Raw genomic sequence first — 15,311 nt, 5'->3', positions numbered from 1 at the left:
ACACATACCTAGCCGTATACCCAAGATGTAGTTGTACTAGCGACGCCCCCTTCTAAGCTCGAGGCAAAACCAGCACCTCGTCATTTCCCACATTTTCCCTTTCGTTGCACATTTGGCGTCCTTTTTGCGCCTGTGCGTTTCCTCTATCTTCTTCATGGACCCTAAGGCCACTATGTCCACATTGACCACCTCGTGCAACTGGATCGTCATATGATTCGTGACCAACGCTCGCACAGACGTCGTTAAGGGTACTACACACACCCCGCGCACGACCAAGTTCAAGCCGTTTAGTAGTGCTTTCAAGCGCCCTCCCGTTTAGGCTCATCCCCCAAAGTAAATGGTTTTTTACCGTTTGCTGGTGCAGCTACGGTATCTGCGCCACCATTGGCATGACGTTCTACAGCATGCTGTGAGCTTTGCATGACATCCACTTGGTTATAATTAGCGACCCCAATATTAGCATCATATCCGATGTGAGTCTCTCAGGAAGCACTGTAATTGAAGCTGCTACCGTCAATCCGAATCATGCTCTCACTCTTGCCACCATGGCCACCCTCATCACTGTCATTTCGAATCGACCACAAAAGAAATCTCAAACTAAAGTCCCTTACCAACCGTTTAGAGAAAAATTGTGGTATGTTGACAAAAACTAAGTCGCAACCAAAAATTTGTAATTTGACAGTGTGAGCACCTGTCCTGTACACGTGATAAAACGGTACCGGAACACCTTATACCGGAGTCGGCTACTGTGAACTGGCCCATCGTCCTGTTCAAGGCTATCTCGATTGCCGACAAACATTTCATGACCCTAAGCTGCAAAAATGACAAGACAAAAATCGCTGGTACCGCAACTTCGCTTAAGCTAGCGTAAATAGTGCTGCAGAATGACAAACTTTTCATGGACCCTAACATGCGACTCCATGCTAAGTTTAGTTGCTTGATGACAAATATCGCTGGTTGCACAACTTTGCTTGGGTAAACGTAACGTTGCAGGATGAGAACCTTTTCAGGGCCCCTAGCACAGTTTGTCGAGCTGCGAATATAGGAGGAAAGATTATTTTGAGCGTATAGAACTAAGCAAACGGTACTTTGAGACTTTAATTTACATTCTTAAAGTACCGTTTTGCTGGCTCATTTGCTGAATTTGGACTAGTGGTGCTCAGTATTGCATTCTCACCAAAGAGCAGCCAAGCTAGTACATCTTAGCCTACCAAAAGTGGTTGTATTTGATCTAAAATTAATCAGCATAATAGAAATGTACAAAAGCGGCGAAACTAGTTATCACAGTGCTTACTTATTCTTTATTTGGTTTAAGAGCGAAACGACACATTCTGCTAGTATAGAACGCCTCTGAGATTAGGTTTAAAAATACTCGAGTACTTAATTTTTACCTGAACGGGAAAATATTAGGATATATCAACTAGTATCTAGATAATTTCTATCATGACTATGTTAACCCTAATACAGTAAAAGTTAAACAAGTTTCTGATTTTTAAAGCTGATATTGATATTTATAAAATAAAAAATACCCTTATTAATGACGTGATATAGCTAGCACTCTGCTGCACCACAGCTATTGATTGGTCTATGGATGTTTGCGAATAAAACGAAAAAAAGTTTAACTTTTTTTAATTGATCTAAAGCTCGGTCATTTTTAGCAAGATTTCCCGCTCCTCAGGGAGTTTTAAACAGAATTGTGGAAAGGCATATACCCCTCTTGAGTTTAGCATCTTGTCAACGACGTAAGAATCGTGTTGCAGCAGCTCAATCGGAGCGACACCGGCGTCCCAATGACCCATTACAGCTCGCTTTTAGCGCATTTCAATTGATTTAAAAACGTTCCAGGCTGAAATTACCTAAATATTAATTGAAACGCTTTTTATGGTAATTTGTAGTGTTAAATGAAACGTGCCAATCTATTGCCACAGCCGATTTGGTAGCAATATAGAGGTGTGGAAAGTGCTTTTAATACTAAAACTTGTATCGCATTGACGAAGACTACTACTACTGTATACTACTACTAGCTTATATTTCGATAATTCCAATTTGATTATCATTACTACTGCTATCCAAGATTCCGACTGTTCGTGATACCCGTGCCGTTATGCACATCTAAGAGTGTCAATCCCAAGGCTACAAAACTCGGTATCGGGCGATAAGGACAGCCGATCCTCACTCAGCCTTTTTACTATTATTTGAATCCTCCCAGCGGGTGTCCTATTATAGTTGTGTTTGTGAGTCGGTGGGTTTGCACCGGTCCGTAATGTCACGACATCCAAGCTTACGATATGATTTGAGGCGAGACGGCTATATTTTGTTGTGCCTTGCGTATTAATAACTACTGTACTTGTACTAGATCAAGTGTCCAATCCGATTAGAGACGCAGCACGTTTTTTTTTCTCTTCAAACTTCTTGCTCGCCAAGAATTACTGTGGATGATGCACTGGGGTACTAGAGATGGTGAGTTTGTAAACTCCCTCTATTAAAATCTTTGCGAACGAGTAGTTGGTCGCTGTCTAATATAAGATCATTGTGGCATTTTCCTCATCAGAGCCCGAGCTCATATTCCTTTGACGATGCGATGGCTCACTTGGGCAATACTGTCTACCCTTATCTTGATTTCAGCAACCACTGAAGCGGCCACATCCATGCCCAATCTCGAAGTTGCGACGAAGGATTCAAGGCTCGCTACTACATTTTCTGCCCGAGCACTGTCAAGCGAGCTCAACAGCCATACAAAAAATATTCTTCGGAGCAACACCATCATGGAAACCACGGAGGAACGAGGGATTTCGGAATTTCTTTTGAATATAGCTGTCAATCGCATGTTCAAGTGGCTGTACAATTGGGGAGAGACACCGTTGAGCGTCAGATCAAAGATGATGTAGCGTGATAACTTCCTCGTTGGCGACTACAAAGTTTGGTGGGAGACGACTCGTGCGACAGGTAGAATGCCCAAATGGAAGTACACCCCACACAGTTGAGACTACAGGTACACTGTTGACTCTGGACTAAAGTGTCACCATCGTTAACCTCCATTAAAACAATTTCCCTGAGAAAATCCGCAGTAACAATAGTGGTTGTCAATTGTGCAGCAGCAAGAAGAATTTTTTTTCATGCACTTGAGCAGCAACATCAACAGCCAACCAGAGTCGACCCAATTGACCACCCCAAATTGAAGTTGCAGCAAGTTTTAAATTTTTGCCGTGTTTCCTTTCTTAACATCGACAAGTTAGAGAGAAATGCCTCGCTTGTCGGCCCGTGGGAAGAAGATACGTGAGCTGTACCGAATCCTAGAGAGGCGGGGAGTTGCAGCAGTTAGCCGAGAGCTCCTGAGTGACCCTGACCCTTCAGCAGACGAGCTAGATGCGCATTGGCAGTCGGCGTACGATCTCTTGCTGTCATCGCGTTACGTTGATCGGCCCAACAAGTATCGTCGGCGTAGTGATCGATGGCGTAAGTTGCTCTATGACCACGATTACATGAACGCCACGGAGTTTCACGACCATTTTCGACTTGACCGAGACGTTTTCTTTCGCCTAGTGGCACTGGTGAAGCATCATTCTGCGTTCTGTTCGAAGGGGAGCAAGCCTTTTCGTGGTGGACCGGAGCTTCACATGCTAACGCTACTTAAGTTTTATTGGGACATACGGAAATGACAACACAGCCGTCAAATTGGGCCTCTTCCTTGGAATCGCGAGTGGGTCTGTCCACATCTACCTTTTCCGGGCTACGAATGTCGTCTTAAAGCTTGAACCCGTCACTATGGCATGGCCAAACGAAGAGGAGCGGGTTATGATATCGCTACGGATGCAGCAGAAATACGGTTTTGTAAACTGCGTTGGAATAACGGATGGGACGCTATTCCCGCTTGCAGCAAAGCCGCAACATCAAGGAGAAGGTTATTCTAGCAGAAAAGCCTCGTATTCAGTCCACGGCTTGGTGACATGCGATGATGTTGGAAGCGTTCGAAGTCTCGTTGTTGGATGGCCCGGGTCCACCCACGATAACCGTGCTTGGATGAACAGCCCCTTGATCCTTAAGCGTGCGGACCACTTCAAACACAATGAATATGTGCTGGGGGATTCTGCATTCCAAGCATCATCCGTAATGATCCCTGCATTCAAAAATCCACCTAAGGCACAGATGAATCCTCGTCATACGTACTTCAACAAGCAGCTTGCGAAGGCCCGAATAAAAAGCGAGCACTGCATTCGACTGTTAAAGATGCGATTTCCATACTTGCGTGAAATTCGAGTAAAACTGGGCAAAAAGCGCAAACACATACGACGGTTAATTCGCCACGTGACTTGTGCAAGCATTCTTCACAACTTACTTATTGCTGAGCCCATTCCACACCAGTGGCAAAATGAAATTGAAAGGCAGATAACGAGTAGACTCGACGACGACGACGAGTTGAACGAGCCCATCCCGGAAGGTGAGAATGGTGACAAACGCAGAAACCAACTTCTAGCGTACATGCTCGAGGTCCGAGACGAGAGGCAGCAGGAAATCAATTTCGTCTTTTGAGACGCCTTCGTCCAGTAGCTTCTTGCGTTCTCGGAGGAGCGTGACGCGCCGTTGCTGACGCCAATGCTCGGCTTCTTCCATGAGTTTGCTTGCTTGTGCATTTGCTTCACCAACCCGGTAGTTTTTCACTTTCCAGTTGTTTTTCTCTAGCCGAAAACTCTTTTTCTCGAAGATGAAGTTCTTGTTCGCGTACACCGAGTTCTGCATGCTGAAAGTCTCTCTGAGGAGCCAGCTGCGCTTCCTTCAGACGTAATAAAGCGGGTTGTGATGGTAAACCATCTTTTTGATACTTCTTTGTTTGAGGCACAGCTATTGATATTGGAACAGACTGGGGGCGATTTGGTTTCAGGCGGATTGCCTTGTCAGCATGTTCATTTGAAGCTCGATCACTTTAGCTGCTGGAACTGTTCCCGTCACTCTCAGTGTCATCTTTCCAATACCCCGGGTCCGTATTCAATAGCTGAGCTCGTGTACCAACGCGACTATTCATCGTGTCGTGAAGGTCGTAGTACTCTGGGCATATCTGCAGAATTTTGTCACGTAATGAGGTCTCATCCGTTATCCCTTGGCCAGAGCCATGCAAGAAATCTACCACGGACCGATAGCTGGATTCAAGACTAGCAATCTTCTTCGTTATATCTTTCGCAGTTCGAACAGTCTTGATTCCCTTTTAAGAAATTAAGCGCGAATTTTTCTGCGCCAGAGCAGTTTTATTCTCTCCGGATTGAGCGTCACCACCTCGATAGCGCTCATAATTGTCTCCGTCCGTCATCCAGTCATTCAGTACAGTTAGAGAACTAACATCTTCTGCTGGGCCATCGTTATGCCACATCACGCGCTTCTTGCCTGTCGAAACGGATGGTGTCATGCTCACAGCGAGCTTCACGAGAGCATTGTAACATCGTTTACCACATGCCGCTTGGTTAAACGATGTATCACCTCCAAACAAAACCAACATAGCAGCTAGACAAGCCGAATGCACGACTCGTTCGCATCCCAATCTGCTACAAATGCGAAATGAAGCTTCTCCTTCCGGTTTGGCCACTTTTTTGCAGTCTTTCCATCGACAAGCACCTGGTAATGCAGTCATAGGGACGGTTGTGCGCTCTTCACACGTTGATGACTCTGGTGTAGTTGCTGGCTCCGTTGAAATTGGTGAAATAGTGGTTGTTTCTGCTGTAGACGAGCTGCAGAATTCGGCGCCAGTGCTCCTCAATACCGGTTGTGCATCACCATCGTCGTTATCGCTATCACTGCTGAGGATTTTACGAATTCTGTCCAGTTGGGCCTTCTTACCCGTCGATAGTCGCCTACACATCAGCTCCTGAATGCCAATCTGCGGCGTCTGATCCGCGCGTGAAAACTCGAATGGTAACAGCGGGTGTGCAGCAACGGTTTGATCGTAATGGATCGTTGCAGGCGCGTCGTGATACTCATTGCTGTTAGTTCCGTTCAAAGTGGAGGCCAAAAGCGTAGCCTTAGCTGTAGTGTCTCCGTCAATGTAATCGCAAATGGAGGTTGTAGACGGTGTGCTGGTATTCTTTCGCTTCGTACGAGCACCTTCCTGAGCGGCTTGCTTCTTGCTACAAGTGCGTTTCCTTCTAGAAGGTCGTGCACGCGACGTCCCACTCATCTGTGTCCTGGGTCTTCAACACGTCGAAAGCGCGCGAAAAAAATGACTTGCTGCTGCAAGCCTAAAAGCACAAGTTTTGTTGCAGATTGTCCAAAACGATTCTGACCAATCAGTGGTCTCGAAAAAAAATCTGACTTGCTGCAAGAAAAAAAAACTTCTTGCTGCTGCACAATTGACAACTACTAATCACGACTAGCAATGATTATTAACAGGCGTAGTTGTGGATACTCGTTTCTGTGTGGCGCATCGATAGACTGCTCGTATCAAAACATAAGACTATAAATCGCGATCAATGATTTGGTTAGATCATGGTAAGCATGAATAACGGCCTCTACCAAATGTTATACCCGTTCCGAACGACAACGACGGTGAAATCCGCCATATGTTTGAAACACGCCCGAATCCGAACACGGTTTTTCCACTGATGAAACCAGTTTCAGCCAATCCGTATGCCGTATTTAGGCGTTTCTGTACTTTGAATCCTCTATCGGTTTTGTACATTTTGAAATCGTTGTTGTACTTTGTGTTCTGACTTTGAGTTGAAACTGCCACTCTTACTCAATCAAATAATTGGGCGGTATTCATATTTTAATAGTGTTCAGACATGCGTATTTAAATTAATTTTATGAACATCCAAATTAAACCTCCTGACACGGGTCTCAACCAATCACAGCGAACCTTCACTGGTGGTTTGCAACCTTCCACTATTTCAAGGAAAGTTGGAGTAGAAAAAAAAACGGACGCGAAGATTTGATTTGACTGGCCGGTCATGTAATTGAAGCTGCTACCGTCATTCCTAATCATGCTCTCACCCTGCCACCATGGCCACCCAACCTCATCACCGTCATTTCGCATCGACAACAGAATAAATCTCCAACTAAAGTCCCTTACTAACCGCTTAGAGAAAAAGCGTTTGCTGACAAAAACTAAGTCGCAACCTAACATTTGTAATTCGACAGTGTGAGCACCTGTCCTGTATACGTGATAAAACGGTACCGTTCCATCTTATACCGGAGTCGGCTACCGTGAACTGGCCCATCGTCCTTTTCAAGGCTATCTCGATTGCTGACAGACCTTTCATGACCCTAAGTTGCAAAAGTGACAATGCCAAACATCGCTGGTACCGCAACTTCGCTTGTGCTAGCGTAAATAGTGCTGCAGAACGACAAACGTTTCGTGAACCCTAACATGCGAAGCCATGCTAAATTAAGTTGCTTGATGACAAATATCGCTGGTTGCGCAACTTTGCTTGGGTAAACGTAACGTTGCACGATGACAACTTTTTCAGGGCCCCTAGCACCTTTGTCGAGCTGCGAATATATAATTTTGAGCGTATTGAATTTGGCAAACGGTACTTTAAGACTTTGATTTTAAAGTCTTAAAGTACCGTTTTGCTGGCTCATTTGTTGAATTTGGACTAGTGGTGGTCAGTATTTCATTTTCACCAAAGAGCAGCTAACTGGTCCCAAGCTAGCACATATTAGCCTACCAAAAGTGGTTGAATTTGATCTAAACCTACACAGCATACTAGAAATGTCCACAAGGCTCGAAACTAGTTATCACAGTGCTTACTTATTCTTTATTTGGTTTAACAGCGAAACGACACGTTTTTCTCGTATAGAACGCCTCTGAGATTAGGTTTAAAAATACTCGAGTACTTAATTTTTACCTGAACGGGAAAATATTAGGATATATCAACTAGTATCTAGATAATTTCTATCATGACTATGTTAACCCTAATACAGTAAAAGTTAAACAAGTTTCTGATTTTTAAAGCTGATATTGATATTTATAAAATAAAAAATACCCTTATTAATGACGTGATATAGCTAGCACTCTGCTGCACCACAGCTATTGATTGGTCTATGGATGTTTGCGAATAAAACGAAAAAAAGTTTAACTTTTTTTAATTGATCTAAAGCTCGGTCATTTTTAGCAAGATTTCCCGCTCCTCAGGGAGGTTTAAACAGAATTGTGGAAAGGCATATACCCCTCTTGAGTTTAGCATCTTGTCAACGACGTAAGAATCGTGTTGCAGCAGCTCAATCGGAGCGACACCGGCGTCCCAATGACCCATTACAGCTCGCTTTTAGCGCATTTCAATTGGTTTAAAAACGTTCCAGGCTGAAATTACCTAAATATTAATTGAAACGCTTTTTATGGTAATTTGTAGTGTTAAATGAAACGTGCCAATCTATTGCCACAGCCGATTTGGTAGCAATATAGAGGTGTGGAAAGTGCTTTTAATACTAAAACTTGTATCGCATTGACGAAGACTACTACTACTGTATACTACTACTAGCTTATATTTCGATAATTCCAATTTGATTATCATTACTACTGCTATCCAAGATTCCGACTGTTCGTGATACCCGTGCCGTTATGCACATCTAAGAGTGTCAATCCCAAGGCTACAAAACTCGGTATCGGGCGATAAGGACAGCCGATCCTCACTCAGCCTTTTTACTATTATTTGAATCCTCCCAGCGGATGTCCTAGTTGTGTTTGTGTGTCTTGTAGTGGGTCTCAAACTCGAACACACACTAGGGAAGCTGGCGCTTCCTGTTAACCTTGATCTATTCTTTGTCTTGAGGTAAAACTCAAACTGCCCAAACTTACTACTACGACTTGTCGGTAAGTGACATCACGTCCTCGACTATACCGTACTATCCTCAGCTATACCTTACGTCCTAATGCCAGCGTGGCCGCACGTTCTGTGCGGCCCAGTGCAGTGGGCAAGGCTTGGTCTTCAAAGCACCTGCCACTACACCGCCCCTTCAAGCCTTGACCACTCGCATGATGCTTCAAACACGCAAAGCCAAATCATGTTTCGTGAGTGTTGCCAGAATGTTGCTTGAATGTACAAATGTCCTTGATCATCATTCTTGTTGCACTTCAACTTACACCCTTTGCAAATCTTGCAGACCTTGCAATATGCTTCAGAAGCATGTTGCTAATAGCTTTCTCAGCGTGTAACTGGACCATCACTCGGATGTCCTTCCAGAGCGACTGTAGCGGCTCCCACGAGTCTTCTATGGCCTCAAGCCGCTTCCAGGACACTACGAGCTCATAGTCCTTCTTGGCTGCGCACCAACGGTGCTCCTTTAGCTCCGCCACAGCCAGGATAACCCCTTGGGATCTCTTACTTCTGCTGTCACATTGTAGTCCTTGTCGGCATAGTATTTGAGCCTAGACGCGTGCACGTCTGTCTCTGCACCAGTTACTAGGTGTCTTACCACAAATGAGTGCACGTCGGCACGCACCACTTGATATGGACCAATCCAGGTGACCAAAAGCTTGTCTTGGTACTTCTGGTCCACTCTGGACCGTAGCACGAAATCACCTACGCTAAAATTGGCCTTTTTCGCTCCATGTTGCATGTCTTTGTTCCTCTTAGTCTGCTTTTTGCGCTCCACAGTCACCGCCCTGTGCATGGCGTGGACACTATCACGTAGGTCCTTCAGCTTTTTTGCAATTAGTTCAGGCTGACTCGTCATATCTACCACAGCCTTCGTCTCTGAATCGACGCAAAAGTCGAGTGGATTCGGTAATGGTAGAGCACAGAAGAGTTCGATGGGGGCCTTGTTGCCTAACGAAGGCAGGGGTGTGTGGTTGATATTCGCTCGAAGCAGTGGCACTAGATACGTCCAGTCTTTGATGTCCTTTTTATACTCGAGGCACATCACTCTGAGTACTTAATTAACGTCACGGTTGACGCGCTCAATGCTCCCGTTGATCCATGGGCTGTAGACCACAGTGAGCCGCTGTTCGCACTTAAGCCGCTTGCATACCTCGGCCACCACCTCGTTTTTAAAATGGCTGCCTTGGTCGCTGATCCAGATCGGCGGTATTCCGAATCGACTGTGCCAGTCAAGTATCGCCTCGACGGCCACTGCACTAGTAGGACTAGCGCAGGGCACCAGCTCACAGAAATGAGTAGCTTCATCCTTCATCACCTACAAATACTTGTCTGTACCAAACGATTCTCCAACCGAAAGAAAATCCCAGTGTAGGGCGCCGTTCCGCTCGTAGCACCTAAATGTTTCGCTCCAGGGTCGTCTTACCATCTTGCCGCCTTTCATATGATGACAGAGTAGGCAAGTCGAAAGAAATTTGTCCACCCTACTTCTCAGATTATCCACATAGAAATGCCGCTGCAACAGCTCCATCATTGCCGCTCGGCCTCGGTGGCCTTGGGCGCCACAGTGCGCTACCACCATTAGCCGTTGCAGTAGTGCTTCATCTTCCTTCGGTATCCACAGTCGATTATCCCGGTACCAGCCCTCGTCGCCATTGCCCTTGGTAAGGATGTTGGCTGGTACGGTAGCCTTGTGGATGTCTTGCACACGAACTATGTCCGACAGTGTTGTCCATACAACGTATGGGTCGCTTAGCGGCCTAATTGCTGCCGTGGTTCCCAGACTCTCCTTTTTGTTTCCGTTTGCTCTGCGTCTTGGCCGAGTTGCCAGGGTCCTATCCTCCTCCCTTGTCCGACGCTTGTCCTGGGTCTTCGGGGTCCTGTCTTCCTCCCCTCGCCGACGCTTCTGCTGGGTCCTTTCTTCCTCCCTACTGCGCTTACGCAGTACCATAGCTCGTAGTGATACACCATCGTGGTGGTTCCCAGCCCACCTCGAAACCATATCAGCCCAGACATTGCTTGTTCCTTCAATATGCTCGATGTGATAGCGGTAATCCATCAGCTTCACGGCCCAGCGCAACAACTTTCCTCTAATGTGCTTTTTCACCTCTTTTCCAGGCGCGAACACAAAGATTAAGTTTCTATGATCACAAAAGAGTCTGAAACCTTGAGGTCGCAGGAGAAGGTGGCTGAGCTGGTCACAGGCACACACTATCGGAAAGGCCTCCTTTTCAACCACACTCCAATTTTTCTGTGATTTAGTGAATGTTCCACTGACACACACTAACAGTTCGTGTTGCTGTTCTGACACAGGTTTTCCAGCTTGCCAGGACCGTACTTGGGTCACTATGATACCGTAGCCCACGTCGGATGCGTCAGTGATGAGCGTCATCATAGCGTCTGGCTCCGGAAATGTCAGCGTTGCTGAGCTCGCCAATCTCCCTTTCAACTCATTGATTGCACTCACTTGCACGTTGTCTAGTTCTAGACCAACTCCTGTAGCCACTCGCTTCGTACGTCGTGATGCTGATGCTAAAGTCTCATCGAGCTTTTCCTGGAGCGGCTTCGCCACTCTCGCAAAGTCAATCACACTTTCTCGCATCCAATTTGCAGTGCAAAGGAATTGCTGGAGCTCACCAGCATTGGTCGGGTACGGCAAAGCGGTGAGCGCTTTGATTCGCTCTGGGTCGTGGCTTACACCTTGACCGGTGATAATCTTGCCACACCACTTCACTTGAGGTTCGAACAAGCTAGACTTCTTCACACTTAACTTGAAACCAAAGAAATCGAGTAGTTCAAATAGTCTTTCCAGCTTAGACAAGTAAGTCGTCACGTCCACCGCATAAAAAAGGAGGTCATCAATCCAAACGAGTAGATGCTTGTACATCAGTTCTTGGAGGCACTTCTCAATCGTAGCTTGGAAGAAAAGAGCCGCGTCACAACCGCCTTGTGGCACACGTCGCGGTGTGTAGATCTTTCGGTGCGTCATATAGGAAAACATCTCCTGAGAGGCTTCGTCAAGGGCTATCTGCCAATAGCCTTTGATGAAGTCGAATAATCCAAAGAATTTACAGCCGCGTACCAGTTCTAGGTCCACCTGAGGATTTGGCATCACACCGGCAATACTCTCGACTTGTGCATTGAACGGCTTGTAATCAGCTGTCTGTCGGTAGCTATCTGAACCAGGTTTCCGTACTGGCAGGGCAGGGCAGGCCCATCTACTGTTTGGATTCTCGTAAACCCATCCGAGCTCTTCCAGTTTGTCGTTGAACTCCTCCATAAACTGTCGGACCGCGGGTGGATATTTTTGTGCCTTGCACTTGTAAGGTTTTGCATCCTTCTTCAACCGGATCTTCATTGGCGGTACACGGGCAGGCTGGTCATTTTCTAGTAGTAATCTCAAAACGGCTCGCAATTCGTCGCAGCTCACCAAAGAAATCACTCGTGAATACACGAACTTTAGCTTTGTCAACTAGAGCTTTTATTAGTTCTTCTAGTTCCTCACTCAAATCAGGCAAATGGCTTACTTCCGGCTCTTCAAATTCATCACATTCCTCTTGCTGACCATTAGAGGCCAGCATCTCCAGTTCTCTGTCCACGTCAATGCCTAGTATTGCCAGAATATCCTTGCCAAGGATAAATTCCTCTAACTCACCAGGTACAATTAGGCATTGCACCGGGGAACTGATCGAGACCGGCCCGGCTGCAGCTCGCAGGGTGACGTGTACATATACGGCTGGCTTCACTTCGACTCCACCACCAACTGTCACAGAGGGGATTGGCGTCTTCAATTCCACACTCTTAACTTCTGCACACATCCGCTTCAGATCTCCAAACACACGTTCACTCATACACGACACAGTAGCTCCACTATCCGCGCAAAACGGTACACTTAACACACCTTCCAGTAGCACACTGCTTCCTTCAGGTGGCAAGCATTCACGGATGCGATGTAGTCTAGCCGCGTTTTCGTTGCTGGTAACCTGCTTCTTTTCGTGCCTGGTATTCAGCCTTCCTTTTCTCTCGAATTGCGGCTTTATCGGCCTCGGTTGCTGTGGGGCAGTTGATGAATTCATGTTCGCCTTCACAATGAAAGCACTGTTTGGGCCGAGCAGGACGGGAGATCTTGCGCTGGGCACCTTCACCCGGCTGGGTGCTTGCGCTTCGTTTGCTATTGTAGGTAACACCTACGGCAATAACGGACTTCTTGCCGGACGCCTTGGCAAAACTTTTAGTGCTCAATGTTTTTCCAGATTTTGAGATCTTGGCAGTCGTTCTCGCCTCAGCACCTTTTTTCTTATACAGGTCCAATGCCAAGTTGTTCACAATTGCGTACAACTTCCTCACGGAAGCTTTGGCTTCACCACTGCGAAATTCTAGCTCGTTTTTTACTTTCTTCTGCAGCGGACCTGGTAGATGCTTCGTTAAGACCTTGCATTTACGCTTAATTCCGTCTTCACCGAAACAGGTCACGCACACCATTGCGCACGATGATTTCGTTGACAAGATGGAAGTACGTGGTCACACGCCCTTCGATATCGGAGATAGACCAGTCAAACTTCAATTCTTCGCTAAACAGGTCGTCAATATCCGGTAGCTCCCTGTTCTTAAAGCTGTTCGTGATCTCTTTAATCTTCTCCATGAGGTATTCATCCGTCAACTCATTTAAATCGGCGTCCCAACGAGTCTCACAAATCGTCTCCAACAGGAATTCGTCAAACGAATCACGCACAGACTGTAGAACAGCCTTGACATCTTCGTTGGCAGCCTTGCAACGCGCTTCGGTGACAGCGACGTACTCCTTGCGGAGTTTCTGCCACTCCAGCAACGCTTCACGGGACACGTCCTTGATCAGAGGAGCGTTGACTATCGCGAAGATAGGCTGGGGAATGCGTGGTACAGCCAGCGGCACCACCACCGGAATTCCTGCGCTCAACTCGTTGTCGTTTTGCTCTCCATACTGACGAGCAGCACTCTCGTTGGTGTCTTGGTAGCTCGTAGTCATGGTTCTTGTCTTCGTGTTCAGCTGCGACCTTCGCAACTAAAGATATCTTTGTAGTGGGTCTCACACTCGAACACACACTAGGGAAGCTGGCGCTTCCTGTTAACCTTGATCTATTCTTTGTCTTGAGGTAAAACTCAAACTGCTTAAACTTACTACTACGACTTGTCGGTAAGTGACATCACGTCCTTGACTATACCGTACTATACTTAGCTATACCTTACGTCCTAATGCCAGCTTGGCCGCACGTTCTGTGCGGCCCAGTGCAGTGGGCAAGGCTTGGTCTTCAAAGCACCTGCCACTACAAGTCGGTGGGTTTGCACCGGTCCGTAATGTCACGACATCCAAGCTTACGATATGATTTGAGACGAGACGGCTATATTTTGTTTTGCCTTGCGTATTAATAACTACTGTACTTGTACTAGATCAAGTGTACAATCCGATTAGAGACGCAGCACGTTTTTTTCTCTCTTCAAACTTCTTGCTCGCCAAGAATTACTGTGGATGATGCACTGGGGTACTAGAGATGGTGAATTTGTAAACTCCCTCTATCAAAATCTTTGCGAACGAGTAGTTGGTCGCTGTCTAATATAAGATCATTGTGGAATTTTCCTCATTTGAGCCCGAGCTCATATTCCTTTGACGATGCGATGGCTCACTTGGACAATACTCTCTACCCTTATCTTGATTTCAACAACCACTGAAGCGGCCACAGCCATGCCCAATCTCGAAATTGCGACGAAGGATTCGAGGCTCACTGCTACATTTTCTGCCCGAGCACTGTCAACCGAGCTCAATAGCCATGCCAAAAATATTCTTCGGAGCAACACCATCAAGGCAACCACGGAGGAACAAGGCATGCTCGAATTTATTTTGAATATAGCTGTCAATCGCATGTTCAAGTGGCTGTACAATTGGGGAGAGACACCGTTGAGCGTCAGATCAAAGATGATGGGGCGTGATAACTTCCTCGTTGGCGACTTCAGAGTTTGGTGGGAGACGACTCGTGCGACAGGTAGAATGCCCAAATGGAAGTACACCCCACACAGTTGAGACTACAGGTACGCTGTTGACTCTGGACTAAAGTGTCACCATCGTTAACCTCCATTAAAACAATTTCCCTGAGAAACTCCGCAGTACATGTAACAATCACAGCTAGCAATGATTATTAACAGGCGTAGTAGTGGATACTCGTTACTGTGTGGCGCATCGATAGACTGCTCGTATCAAAACATACGACTATAAATCGCGATAATTGATTTAATTAGATCCAGCTAAGCTTGAATAACGGCCTTTACCAAATATTAAACCCGTTCCGAACGGTTTTGTGCAATTGTTTTACAAGAGGTTATCACGGTTGGAAAGTAACTATGTCTGGCCAGCCAATTAAATCAAACCTTCACCCGATAGGGCCAAAGTCGTGCAGAAAGGCACATTGTTTGACGTTATTTCAGCTCATCGGCGAGCAGCTCGCACTGGTAGAATGACAGGAAGCTTGCTCGCAGTAT

The 15,311-nt window shown here is 46.2% G+C and overlaps 3 protein-coding genes across 3 annotated transcripts; all 3 read left to right on the top strand.

The window, feature by feature from the left end:
• Positions 1-2,576: 2,576 nt before the first annotated feature.
• On the top strand, positions 2,577-2,888 carry PITG_04329 (secreted RxLR effector peptide protein, putative; the record flags this gene model as incomplete). Its single annotated transcript, XM_002905925.1, has 1 exon — positions 2,577-2,888. One exon carries the CDS (start codon positions 2,577-2,579, stop codon positions 2,886-2,888), a length of 312 nt encoding a protein of 103 aa, XP_002905971.1.
• A 594-nt stretch (positions 2,889-3,482) lies between these two features.
• Positions 3,483-4,530, top strand: PITG_04328 (uncharacterized protein; the record flags this gene model as incomplete). Its single annotated transcript, XM_002905924.1, has 2 exons — positions 3,483-3,568; positions 3,636-4,530. The coding sequence occupies 2 exons, from the start codon at positions 3,483-3,485 to the stop codon at positions 4,528-4,530; spliced, it is 981 nt and encodes a 326-aa protein (XP_002905970.1).
• A 9,918-nt stretch (positions 4,531-14,448) lies between these two features.
• On the top strand, positions 14,449-14,856 carry PITG_04326 (secreted RxLR effector peptide protein, putative; the record flags this gene model as incomplete). The annotated part of the gene is made up of 1 exon (XM_002905923.1): positions 14,449-14,856. The coding sequence occupies one exon, from the start codon at positions 14,449-14,451 to the stop codon at positions 14,854-14,856; it is 408 nt and encodes a 135-aa protein (XP_002905969.1).
• Positions 14,857-15,311: the final 455 nt, after the last annotated feature.

The sequence above is a fragment of the Phytophthora infestans genome, genomic scaffold (assembly GCF_000142945.1).
Source record: "Phytophthora infestans T30-4 supercont1.5 genomic scaffold, whole genome shotgun sequence".
Lineage (NCBI taxonomy): Eukaryota > Oomycota > Peronosporomycetes > Peronosporales > Peronosporaceae > Phytophthora > Phytophthora infestans.
This window is presented reverse-complemented; position numbering and strand designations above follow the sequence as displayed.